The 13,830-nt window shown below is 42.1% G+C and overlaps 1 protein-coding gene across 2 annotated transcripts in view; it reads left to right on the plus strand.

Moving 5' to 3' along the window:
• Positions 1–13,137, plus strand: part of ren (renin) — a 70,534-nt gene extending 57,397 nt beyond the window's left edge. Inside the window, exons 8-9 of one of the 2 annotated variants that reach the window (XM_072278791.1) lie at positions 1,140–1,238; positions 9,685–13,137. In XM_072278791.1, coding sequence (XP_072134892.1) covers positions 1,140–1,238; positions 9,685–9,696 — 111 coding nt within the window. In that variant the 3' untranslated portion in view covers positions 9,697–13,137. Of the gene's footprint in view, positions 1–1,139; positions 1,239–5,705; positions 5,988–9,684 lie in introns of those variants that run through there. The other variant, XM_072278790.1, reaches the window with a different exon arrangement.
• The last annotated feature ends 693 nt before the right edge of the window (positions 13,138–13,830 follow it).

The following is a 13,830-nucleotide window of genomic DNA, read 5'->3' on the forward strand; positions in this document are numbered from 1 at the left end:
GCTCCTGACTCTCCAACCCACCCCATGTCCTGAAAGTTAAGATCCAGGCGCATCTCTCCGTGAGTGTTTAGACCATCAGATCCAATCCCTCCTTAAATGCCTCATCCAGTTATCAACATTCCTTCCTCCTTCCAATGATTTCTCCTGCATCCTCCGTTCCTCACAAGGGGCTATTTTGTATTGAGCAGCAGTCCAAGAAATGCTGCATGATTCTGGCCACGATGTGTCCAGATGAGATCCCACCATTGTCTGTAAGGAGTTTGTACGTTCCCCTTGTGACTTCCTGGATCTCTTCTGGGATGCTATGTTTTCCTCACACATTCCAAAAGCGTACAGGTTCGCTGGTTAATTGGTCACATAGATGTAATTAGACAGCAAAGGCTGTCGGAACGGCCCGTCACTGTGCTGTATCTCTAAATAAAAATAAATAGAATAAAATACTTCCAATGTGCATGCAGTTTGTCAAAGTTAATCCGAGTGCTTGGTTGCACAAGGTGAACTTAATGCACTGAATTTGATCTGGACTAGCTGCATATAGTAGGTTAACAAAGGAATGGAAACATTGAGACAGTGAGCTGTTGGGAAGAGGTTTATGGGTTGATTTTGTACTGTTAAGTGTTTGTCAAAGATCTCGTGTGGTGAGCTTTACAAACTCTCTACTGTGAATGAATAAAGAAATAAAGGCTAATCCACACTGTGAGAGTGTAGGCTGTTCTAATGGTTCAGAAGCTGATGTAATTCAAACTAAGGGACTGCACAGTTGCATGGTGGTTAGCACAATCAATCACATACAAAAATAGAGGGAGCTAATGATGAAAGAAACCCAGCAACTTAGAAGAGAATCACCAGGACATCTTGAAAACGTTTTTGAGTGTGTGTGATTTGAAATAAATGAAAACTCAGAGAGCCATCAACATTTTAGGGAATAAGAACTAGATTTAGATTTGCAAGTTTATGAATCCTATTTAATTTTGCTTTAATGAAGTGGAGCATTCAGAATTGGGAAATAACAATTTCTGTAATTGATGGAGAGGAACAGAAGCCTGGGTTGACTCGAGCAGGAAGGAAGTGGGAAGAATGTTATACTGAAGCTTTCTAATTCTAACCTAGTTACCTCCCTCTCTTTCCTTCACATGCAGTACATTGTGAACTGTGACCAGATCCAAATCTTGCCTCATATTTCTTTTAACCTGGGAGGAAAGAATTTCCTGATGAAGGGTGAAGACTATATTGTGAAGGTGAGCTCACATTATGAAGATATGGGGAGAAGGCAGGAGATTGGGGCTGAGAGGGAAAATGGATCAGCCATGATGAAATGGTGGAGCAGACTGGATGGATTCAAAATTCAAGATTCAAAAAATTTTATTGTCATTCTAACCGTACATCAGCTCTGCAGGGCAGAATGAGACAGCGTTTCCCAGGAGCAGTGCAATCATAACATAACAAACGCAAAACTAAATAATAAACATAACAATAAATAGTAAAACAGAACAGCCAGATGTCAGTTAAAATCAAGTTATAAGTGTCCAGTGCAAGTTAAAAGTGTCCAAAGCAGAGTCAGGTAGAGCAGCTATTTAGCAGTCTGACTGCCTGTGGGAGGAAGCTGTTTAGTAGCCTTGTGATTTTAGTTTTGATGCTCCTGTAACGTTTGCCTGATGGCAGAGACCTAATTCTGCTCCTACATCTTACAGTCTTAGGGTCTGAAATTACGCTTGGATGTGACGTTAAACCAGGTGAATATAAAAGATCCCATGGCACTCGATTTGAGGAAAAGCAAGGCGTTTGTTCATGGGGCATGGGTCAACGTGAACACCACAATTTAACCCCTAGTAATTGAAGATTACAAGATCATTATCGCATTGTTGTATGTGTGGGAGCTCACTGTGAGAGAACTGGCTGTTATGTTTCCTGCATTAAGTGCTGACTAAGATTCAGAAGTACTTTGGATGCACACACTGAAGGAATTAAGATTGAGGTACTTAGCAAGAATTTGGTTGGTGTCATTAAAGCAGCAGATGCTGGAACAGAATACCAAAAATAGAGCACTACATCTTTCCTTCCTCTCCAGTCTTTTACCTTTCCCTCCCACCTGGCTTTACCTATCACCTTCTAGCTATCATTCTTCCTCTGCCCCCACCTTTTTATTCTGGCATCTTCCCCCTCCCTTTCCGGTCCTGATGAAAGGTCTTGGCCCAAAATGTCAACCGTTTGTTAATTTCCATAGATGATGCCTGGCCTGCTGAGTTCCTCCAGCATTTGTGTTATGTTGCTCTGGATTTCCAACATCTGCCAAATATAGAGCATTACAGCACAGTATGGGTCCCTTGACCAACAATGAAATGCCAGCTCTTTAAACTACTCTAAGATTAATCAAACCCTTCCCTCCTGCATTGCCCTCGATCTTTCTATCATCCACGTGTATAAGAGTTTCTTAAATTCTCCTAATGTATCTGCCTCTACCACAACCTCTGGTGCAATCACCACTCTCTGTATGAAAAACCTACCTTTGATACCCACTGACACTTTCCTCTAATCACTGTAAAATTATACCCCTTGGTATTAGCCATTTCTGCCATAGGAAGAAAATCTCTGGCTGTCCACTCAATCTGTGCCTCTTATCATCTTGTACATCTCTAGCAAGTCACCTCTCATCCTCCTTCACTCCAAAGAGAGAAGCCCTAGCTCACTCAACCTATCCTCATAAGACGTGCTCCCTAATCTAAACAGCATCCTCTCAAAAGATTCTAAATCCTTCCTATAATGAGGTGACCAGAAATGAACACAATACTCCAAGTGTAGTCTAATCAGGGTTTTATAGACCCTGTGACATTACCTCACGGCCCGTGAACTCAATTTCCCAAATAGTGAAGGCCAACGCACCATATGCTGCATCTTCCATTTTACTGTTTACCACCTCGATGCATTTGGGTATGGCATGATCCTTCTGGACTGCACACACACAAATCCAATTCGGATTCTGATCTATTTATCACACGTACGTGTAAACACACAGTGAAGAGCGTCACTCACGTTCACAACCAACGCACAAACAGACAGTTCTCCAGCCGGCAGGCTTCTTTTCACTGTATCTCAGTACATGTGACAATAATAAACGAATAACAATGTGGCCACTAGCCAGCAGGTGGCGTAGTGGCATCTGCACTGGAGCTTAAAGCGAATGGTCCAGGGTTCGAATCTGGCTGTCTCCCTTCCCACTTTCCATCCGTGCTGGGTTGAGCGTCGAGCTAGCAACTCGGTCTCATAAAAAAATATTAGCAAACGGTTAAAGAAAGGGCAAAGTTGTCGCCCGTTGCGAAACAAGGTGCAGAAAGGAGCAACAACAACTAGTACAGCAATAAGGGTCACCCTGACGTAGTCTTGTCAAAGCACACTACTTGCTTAGATTTAAGTAATAATTGCCCTTATTTTGGTGTAAAAGGTGCTAAACCTGACACACAAAATGCTTGAAGAACTCAGCAGGCCAGGCAGCATCCGTCCTGCTGAAGGGTCTCGGCCCGAAACGTTGACTTAACTCTTTTCCATAGATGCTGCCTGGCCTGCCGAGTTCCTCCAGCATTTTGTGTACGTTGCTTGGATTTCCAGCATCTGCAGATTTTCTCTTGTTTGAAAACTGGCAGATTCAGGTGGTATGGATTTTAGACACAAGAGGATCTGCAGATTCTGAAAGTCTGCAGTAGAATTCACAAAATGCTGGTCCTGATGAAGGGTCCTGGCCTGAAATGGCGACTACTTATTCCTCCCCATAGAGGCTGCCTGGCCTGCTGAGTTCCTCTGGCATTCTGTGCATGTGGATTTTAGCATTTTTTTTCTCATGATTCTTCAGTGATGCTTGTATAGATTTTACATGCATATTAGAGCCAGGGAATGTGGAAGAGTACTAGCAGCAGACAAAATAGCTGAATAGAATTTGGATTAAATTCTTGTGCAGCACATTATGCTGCTGCACTACATGGTACAAATTCAAGGTCATTGTCCTTTTATGCCAGGTTCATTTTTGCCTGACCACCCTTCAGAAGGCCGTATGTAAAAGGAATTTGCGTTGGATGTTTGCGATGCTTTGGGCATTTTCCAGTCACTGTTATTGTGATCTCAGTGCATGGGCTTGGAGTATATGTTGAGCCTCCTTCTAACATGGGTATGTCATGTCCACCTTCCTCCCCACAGGGCAGAATATTGACAACTAATTAGAAAGTTATCACAAGAACCAAGTATTCTGCAGATGCTGGATATCCGGAGCGACACACACACACACACACACACACGCACACAAAATGCTGGAGAAAATCCTCATTTCCATTCTGACATGTCGGTCCATGGCCTCCTCTACTGTATGATGAAACCACTTTCAGGTCAGAGGAGCAACACCTCATATTCTGCATCTGGGCAGCCTCCAACCTGGCAGCAGCACTGATTTCTCCAACTTCTATTAATTGTACCCCATCTCCCTTCCGTCATTCAATTACCAACTCCCCCCCACCCCTTTTACCTTTTCTCCTCACCTGCATATCATCTTCCCAGTGCCCCTCCTCCTTCCTGTTCTCCCATGGTTCAGTCTCCTCTCCTATCAGATTCCTTCTCCTGCCCTTTACCTTTTCACTAATCAATAGACAACAGGTGCAGGAGTATGCCACTCAGCCCTTTAAGCCAGCACTGCCATTCACTGTGATCATGGCTGATCATCCACAATCTGTACCCCGTTCCTGCCTTCTCCCCATATCCCTTGACTCAGCTATCTTTAAGAGCTCTATATAACTCTTTCTTGAAAGCATCCAGAGAATTGGCCTCCACTGCCTTCTGAGGCAGAGCATTCCACAGATCCACAACTCTCTGGGTGAAAAAGTTTTTCCTCAACTCCGTTCTAAATGGTCTACCCCTTATTCTCAAATTGCGGCCTCTGGTTCTGGACTCACCCAGCATCAGGAACATGTTTCCCGCCTCTAGCGTGTCCAATCCCTTAGTAATCTTATATATTTCAATCAGATCCCCTCTCATCCTTCTAAATTCCAGTGTATACAAGCCCAGTTGCTCCAATCTTTCAACAGTCCCGCCATCCCGGGAATTAACCTCGTGAACTTCCGCTGCACTCCCTCAATAGCAAGAATGTCCTTCCTCAAATTTGGAGACTAAAACTGTATACAACACTCCAGGTGTGGTCTCACCAGGGCCCTGTACAACTGCAGAAGGACCTCTTTGCTCCTATACTCAACTCCCCTTGTTATAAAGGCCAACATGCCATTAGCTTTCTTCACTGCCTGCTGTACCTGCATGCTTACTTTCAGTGACTGATGAATAAGGACACCTAGATCTTGTTGTACTTCCCCTTTTCCTAACTTGACACCATTCAAATAGTAATCACCTTCTTACTTCATCACCCCCCCCACCCCACCTGGTTTCACTTATCACCTTCTAGCTTGCATTCCATCTGCTCCCTCCTCCTCTTCCTTATTCTGGCTTCTCTCCCTTCCTTTCCAGTCCCGATGAAGGGTATTGGCACGAAACGTTGACTGTTTATTCGTTCCCATAGATGTTACCTGACTGCCTCGGTTCCTCCAGAACGTTGTGTGTGTGTGTTGCTCTAGAAAGTCTTCACTTCGTTTACAGAAAAGAAGGGGTGTTTTTAAAAATGTTCAAAACCTCATGGGCTGTGAAACAACAGGACTAATCTGAGGTGCTCTCGTTTACAGGAATCAGAGTTTGGAGAGGAGGTGTGCACCGTTACCTTCAGCGGCCTTGACATTCCCCCACCCAGGGGCCCGCTGTGGATCCTGGGTGCCAGTTTCATCGGACGATATTACACTGAGTTTGATTACAAGAACAATAGGATAGGCTTTGCCAGAGCGACTTAAACCAGTCTAGAATGGGATTGCTTGGGCTAGACTTTCCTTGGGAAAACTTGGCGCATACTCCAAGGACAGTGAGAAATAATTATTTTCTTCCATTTTGGCCCAGCTTTCATATCCAGTGTTGCCAACACCATTTAGAATTTGGGGGGGGGGGGGGGGGAGCAGCCATTTTTCAAAGCTTCATTCCTTCGCTCTCCATGCACAACCTTCCCCATTCACTCAGGCTCCGTAGGAATAAGAAGAGCCAGCTCCCAAATACAATCTGCTCATGGATGATCACTAATCTAACCCCACGAGTCCATTTATTGCCACAGACATGGCCTCTGTGACATTAATGAGGCCAGGCGCAATCTAGGTGACCAGTTTGCCGACCAGCTAGGCTCCATCTGTCATGGCCTTATGGAGATCCCAGTTTATATCAGTTTCTTTCTCCTTGCTATTCCCACATGGACCAGTCTGTCCTTGGCCTCCTCTGCTGCCAGGGTGGGGCTAAAGGCAAACTGGATCAACCGAACCTGATATTCCACTTGAGTAGTCTACAATACCATGGCATGAAGATTGAATTTTTCAACTTCAGCCAAATTGCTTCTCTTCTGTCCCCTTTCTCTCTCCTTCTGATCCACCCAGTTCTTACTGAAGATACAGATTAACTCTACTTATCACATGTGCACCAAAGCATCGAAACACAATGAAATGTGCCGTTTTATGTCAATGACCAAAACAGTCTGAAGGTTTGCTGGGGGCAGCCTGCAAGTGTCACTACGCTTGCATCGCCAACAGAGCATGTTCACAATTTACTAACCCCGACCCTAACCCCTACGTTCTTTGGAATGTGGGAGGGAGCTGGAGCGCCCACAGGAAACCCAGGTGGTCTTTGGAAGAACGTACAAACTCCTTACAGACAGTGTCAGGGAATTGAACCCTGAACGATGGTCGTTGGTGCTGCAAAGTGTTATGCTGCCATGCCACCCCAACCCCTGTCACTACTAGGCGCTAACTTCACCCAGGCTCCCATCACCCTGTCTCTTTCCCCTCCTCCACCCATTCCATCGAAGTATCACCCCGAACCTCTTCCATTCATTCCTGCCACCAATCTTCCCACCTCTCTTATTTAATTCCACCTTCCTCCACTATCAGATGCCATGATCTGCAACCCCATGGCATCTCCCAATATGACCTCCCAGCCTCCGTCCAATATGACCAACCCTTCCTCCAGCTAGCCACCAGCCTTCTTCACTTGGATCCCCCTATCACTTAGTCACTGTGACCCTTCCCCTTCCCCTCAACTCTCTGCACTGTCTTTCTCCCCCCTATCCTTCCAGGTGAGAAGTCCTGACCTGAAACACCGATGGTCCTTTTCCTAGACGTTGCTTGAATCGCACAGACCCCCCCAGCATCTTGTTTATCACTGCAGATTCCAGCATCTGCACACTCCTGTGTCCCCAGTTATATGTCGTGGATCTTGAGGTAAACAGTTGAACTTGTTTACCTGTGCCAAATGCACACTGGGTGGCTACTGAGTAGAGCTGCTTCTATGAGATTCGGCTTCATGGAAGAATGAGTCACAGAAGCAGGGTACGATGTACAGACACTAAAGGCTCATCCATTTAACATGGGCAATAAAGGACTCATTCCACTTAATATACCTTGCTGGAAATAACTAACAGTCTCAAGTTGCAAGACTAGTTGAGCGAGCGCTATTGCTCTGGCGGGAGAAGTGTTCCATACCATCATGGGGCAGCACAGTGGAGTAGTTAATGTAACACTATTACAGCGCCAGTCCGCTGCTGTCTGTAAGGAGTTTGTACTTTCTCCCTGTAACCTCGTGGACTTCCTCTGGGTGCTCTGGTTTCCTCCCACGTTCCAAAGATGCACGGATTAGCAGGTTAATGGTCACATGGGTGTAAGTGGCCCCTGCGGGCCTGTTGGGCAAGAAGGGCCTGTAACCATGCTGTATCTCTAAATAAAAAATAAATAATGTACTGCACAGGAGTACTACATTATGGACGGAGGCCACTCTGCCCATCAAATCCATTCTAGCTCTATGCAAGAGCAATCCAGTTAGTTCCTTTCCCCTGCCACAGTACATCGAACAATACAGCACAGGAATAGGCCTCTTTAAACCATGATATCTGCACTGAACACAATGTCACATTAAACAATATCTCTTCCATCTGCATATGATCCATACCCTTCCATAGGCACCTCCTTGCCTCCTTACCAATTCGTTATTGAAATTCATGATTGAACCTGCCCGTTATTCCCCTCCTCTTTGCATTCACATTCTAACTATGACTGCATATAAAATATCTCACATTTGTTCTTTTGTTCTTCACATTTATCTTATGTTGTCCATCCCTTGACATTCTGCCAAAGGCACGGTTTCTATCAATCTGCTAGTCTGAAACCTCCCTTCATGATTTCAAATGCCTCCATCAGATATCTTCACAAACTCCCTAGGTTGAAGAGAAATATTAATAAAGAGGATTATATTAGAAAACTTAGCTCTAGGTCAGCCATCTAATTTATCCCACAAGGTTGCTAAGGGAAGAGAGGATAGAAACCGTCCATTCTCTTCTGGTTGTTTACAAACATGGTGGGGTGCCTGACAACAGGAAAATTTCAAAGACTATCTCCTCACTTCTCTCCTGAATAACTCGGTGCTGGTTTTATCAAGAACTCCTGTTGTGGTCTCCTCCAACAACAGGGAACACTGTCAATTCCTTTTAAAATCTTTTTGATATAATTCTCCAGAAAAAGAAATCTCTGTAGATGTCCGCGAGGAAAGCAAACTAATTTCCAAGACATCATTGTTCAATCTGAGTCTGTTGTACCCGAAACAATTCCTTGATTTCTGTGCTGCAGAAACCATTGGATCTCATTCATACTTTGTTAAGCTCACTATGCATAAAGTCATATGAGCAAATGAATTTGATAAGCAGGGAAACGGTTCTAATTCTACCCATCAGCACAGTTGTTGTAGGTGTTTATATGATGCTTATTTTAATTTCTCGAAATGCAGAGAGTTTCAAAGGTTTCAAAGTACTCAGAATATCAGAGTATACATTTCTACAAACAATTCAATTATTTGGGGCATATCAAAATATATGAAGGAGGTGAGAAATGGGTAGAATGGTGCAAGATGAATAATCAGGTCATTATGAATATCTACTTTAAAACCCATCCAAAATGCTTGTGGACCTGGAAACGTCCAGGTGATAATACCGGAAATCAAATTGACTTTATTACTATAAATCAAAGATTTAGAAACTCAGTTACTCAATGCAAAACATATCCAGGTGCAGACTGTAATAGTGACTACAACCCAATAGTATGTCATGTAAAAGTAAAGCTTAAAATACTAAAGAAGCAAAAACCTGAACAATCCCTTGATTACCAGCAATTAATTAAAAAAGAAAACTTAAGACAAAAATTTACAATTGAAGTAAGGAATAGGTTTCAAAGTCTAGAAATAGAATCTGTTGAAGATGTTAGCAATCATGTAGAAATGAAGTTTAACTCTAAAGGATGCCTTGGTAGAATCAGCAAAGTCAGTGATTCCTAAAAAAGAAAAAAGCACAAAGAATAAATGGATGACAGATGAAATCAAAAATCTAATGGAAGAAAGGAGACAGAAGAAAGCAAATCCTATAGAATAGAAGTCCTTAGATAAAAAAGTTAAAAGCTTGTGTCAAAAAGCCAAAGGAGAATGGTTAAACCAGGAATGTGAGCAAATAGAAAGAATCCATATTACTGATCCAAAAAAGGTTACATCAATAAATCAAGAATATCACTGGTATAAAGCTCCTCTGTTCTTCAGGTGGATGTTTGAAAGCAAAGGACGGTACCATTATCATGGAAAAAGGTGAGATTATGAACAGATGGACTGAGTATATTCAGGAATTGTTTGAAGATGATCGAAGCGAAAAACCAGAAATTAAGAAAAACATTGAAGGTCCAAGTATTATAAAATCTGTAGTTCGTAATGGAATAAATAAGATGAAGAAAGGAAAGGCAGCAGGTCCTGATGAATTAGTAATAGAACAAATTATTTCCCTTGAAGATTATGGAATTGAAAAACCTACTGATTTTAATCAATGGCATTTATGAGACTGGAATGATAGATTATGAAGACACGCAGTCCTCTTTTATTGTCATTTAGTAATGCATGCATTAAGAAATGATACAATATTTCCTAATACCAGAAAAGATGAAAAAATCAGTATTTATCACTTTTCCTAAGAAACTTGGAGCAATAGAATGTCAATTACATAGGACCATAAGATTAATGAGTCATTTCACCAAGATACTTCTAAGAATTTTGATGACAAGAGCTAAAAGTAAGATACAAGCTGAAATAGGTAAAGAACAATGTGGTTTTGTGAAAGACAAAGGTACAAGAAACACAATATTGATGTTAAGGATACTATCAGAATGAGCTATTCAAGTGCAGAAAGATTTGTTTGTTTGTTTTATTGACTACACAAAAGCATTTGATAAAGTGAAGCACAATAAGTTATTTGAAATATTACAGAAAACTCTAGATCTAGATTCAAAAGACCTCTGCCTCATCAGAAATCTATCCTGGGAACAAACTGCTGCTGTAAAAATAGATGGAGAAGTGAGTCAGTTTACGAAAATCAAGAGAGGCGTTAGACCAGGGTGTGTTTTCTCCCGTTTTATTTACTGTGTACAGTGAAACAATATTACAAAAAATAAGAGACGTCTTGGGAATCAAAGTTGGCAGTGAAAACATCAATAATTTCAGATATGCAGATGACACTGTGTTAATTACAAGTACGGAGGAAGAACTACAAAACTTAATTGATAGAATTGTTGAAGAAAGTACAAAAATGGGTCTATCTATCAATTGGAAAAAGACAGAATGTGTGGTGATATCCAAAAAGATAGAGAATCCTATCTTCAGGCTGAGAATAAACTGGGAAGACATAAAACAAGTACAGAACTTTTGCTACTTAGGAAGCCGGGTGACATCAGATGGCAGGTGCGACATGGACATCAAAAGAAGAATAGGGATGGCAAAAGACACATTTATGAGAATGAAGAGTATACTGACCAGTACTAAACTAGGCATGACAACCCGCCTCAGAGTACTGAAATGTCATGCTTGTCCAGTTATGTTATATGGCTCAGAATGTTGGACAATATCTAGTAACATGAAGAAACAAGTTGTAGCAGCAGAGATGTGGTTTTTTCAGGAGGATGCAAATATCACGGACGAAACGAATATCTAAAGAGGATGTCATGAACAGAGCAAACACTAAAACAGAAATAATGTATGAGATCATGAAAAGGTGACATAACTTCATTGGACATGTGACTAAGAAAAAGGAGTTAGAATGCACGGTAATTATGGGAAAGATTGACGGGAAGAAAGCAAGAGGAAGACAAAGACAAATGATGATGGAGACAGCAGCCAGAGAACTGGAAATGAATAGCAATGAATTGATCCACCTTACCCGAAACAGGAGTGTGTGGGCCATGGCAGTCAAAGCTCAAAATGGGCATAGCACCTGATGATGATGATGATGATGATCAAAATATACATCACTTATTATTTAACTTTATTCAAGCAAGTTTCCAATCATATTCCTTCTAATCTTAGATATCATGAAATTATATCAAAAGGGTATTCAAGATCTTGGATAATATCAACATTATTTAATATAGCAGTAGCAAGTGGTATCATATTGTAAAATATTAGCAGTGCACCAGCCTTTACTTCAGTGCATCAAAAATGTCCAGAGCTAATCTTCCCATTTCACTTGCCTGCTGGAATTACTGTACTCTGTGTCAGCAAGAACTAAACACAGGAGATTCTGCAGTTGCTGGAAATCCAGAGCAACACACACAAAATGCTGGATGAACTCAGCAAGTCAGGCTGCATCCATGGAGAAGAATAAACAGTTGATATTTCCAGCCAAAACCCTTCATCAGGACCCAAGGGTCTCGGCCCAAAACGTCAACTGCTTTTTCCTCTCCATAGATGCTGCCTGGTTGCTGAACTTGCCCAGCATTTTGTGTGTGTTTGAGTGTTAACAAAAGTCTCTGCAACATCAGGACCCCCTTTGTTCCCCTCAACAATGTCACAACAATTGCCCATGTTCATATGGCACATTATCTGAGTTAGTCATCAATGCAAAGTCATACAGACTTGAAACAGGCCCTTCAGCACACAATTAATTACCCACCTATACTATCCATTATTTACACTTGGTCCACAGTACTCTATGTCTTGGCAATTCAAGTGGTTATCCAGATAATTTTTAAATGTTGTGAGAGTACCTGCCTTCACCATCTTCTCAGGCAACATGCTCTAGTTTGCAGCTACTGTTTGGGTGAAAATATTTTCCCTTATATCTTTTCTAACCTTCTTGGTTGTCACCTTAAACCTCTGCATTTTGGTTTTAGACATCACTGTTGTCAGGAAAATGATCCAACTACCTACCCTTTAGAATTTAGATACCTCAGTCAGATTCTCCTCAAGCTGAGAAAAAGAGACCCAGCTTTTCTGGATCACCATCACATCTGAAGTGTTCCATACCAGGCAATATCCTGGTAATTCTCCTCTGCATCCTCTTCAGTGAAACCATGTCCTTTCTACAATATGATGACAAGAGCTGCAGAAAGCAGTCCAACTAAAATACCTGCTACATATTTTTTAAGTTCTGCAAAAGGACTATCAACCATTCATTCAACCATCAGAATACAAGTCCGTTCCCTCACACCCCCCCCACCCAAATTTATATGTAACTTGAGAGTCACAGTGGAGAGATTGACCCTGAGCAGCCCCAAGTGTAATTAAAGTAGACAATCGGAATCTGGATTATTATCACTGACATATGTTGTGAAAGGTCCTAACGAAGGGTCTTGGCCTGAAAAGCAGGCTCTTCATTCCTTTTCATAGATGCTGCCTGACTTCTGAGCATTTTGTGTGCGCTGTTAATAAGTAGTGCAAAATAGATTAAAAATAGTGAGATGGTGTTCGTGGTTGGTTCATTGTCTGTTTAGAAATCTGATGGCAAGTGGGAAGGAACTGTTCCTAAAACATCGAGTGTGTGTCTTCAGGCTTCTGTACCTCCATCTTGGTGGTAGCAATGAGAAGCGAGTATGTCCTAAGTGGTGGGGGTCCCTAATGATGGATGCTGCCTTTTAGAGGCATTGCCTTTTGAAGATGTCATCGATGCTGGAGAGGCCAGTGCCTGTGATGGGGCTGGCTGAGTTTACAACCCTCTACAGCTTTTTCTGATCCTGTGCATGCTAGATGATGATGCAACCAGTTAGAATAAATGTTGGCTCTGCCAGTGTTGTCCTTGTAAATAAATAAAAGCACAATATTTTGAGTTCTATTGTCCCTACTGTGTTACTTGGACTATTATTTCCACGTGGAGGTAATGGAGTAACATATCACAGATTCCCTGCTCTCTGGCAGTCAGGGACACCAAGTGACCATGGAATCCTGTCCACTGAGCTCCTGAGTTTCCACTTCTACCTTCTTGTACCTCTTGCATTGGACACGAGACAACTGATTCTAAGAGAAGGCTATGGAGTCACCCAACATGCTGTTGGACACAGATCATGCCTTGGGCTTGGAATTTTGCATTCAGCATCCTTGGATGCTGTATACTCTGACTTTTCTTTTAGTATTGCTTGTAGACATTTGTTCATTGTCTGACGACTCATATTGAGAAAGAAATTATTTCAGGAGTTCTTGCTGCATGGAGATAATTGGATGTTATTTTGAATCAAATCACTTGAACTGTCAATGAATAAGAGCCCTGAAACATGAAAAAAAAGATTGGCTATAAACTGATGTGAATGTTTCACAGTCACTGAAATGCCCTGTCAATTCAAACCATATTCTCTCAAGAGAAGGGTCTTGGCCCAAAACACCGACCGTTTACTCTCTTCCACAGATGCTGCCTGACCTGCTGAGTTCCTCCAG

This window comes from Mobula birostris, chromosome 14 (genome assembly GCF_030028105.1).
Source record: "Mobula birostris isolate sMobBir1 chromosome 14, sMobBir1.hap1, whole genome shotgun sequence".
In the NCBI taxonomy this organism is placed as follows: Eukaryota; Metazoa; Chordata; class Chondrichthyes; order Myliobatiformes; family Myliobatidae; genus Mobula; species Mobula birostris.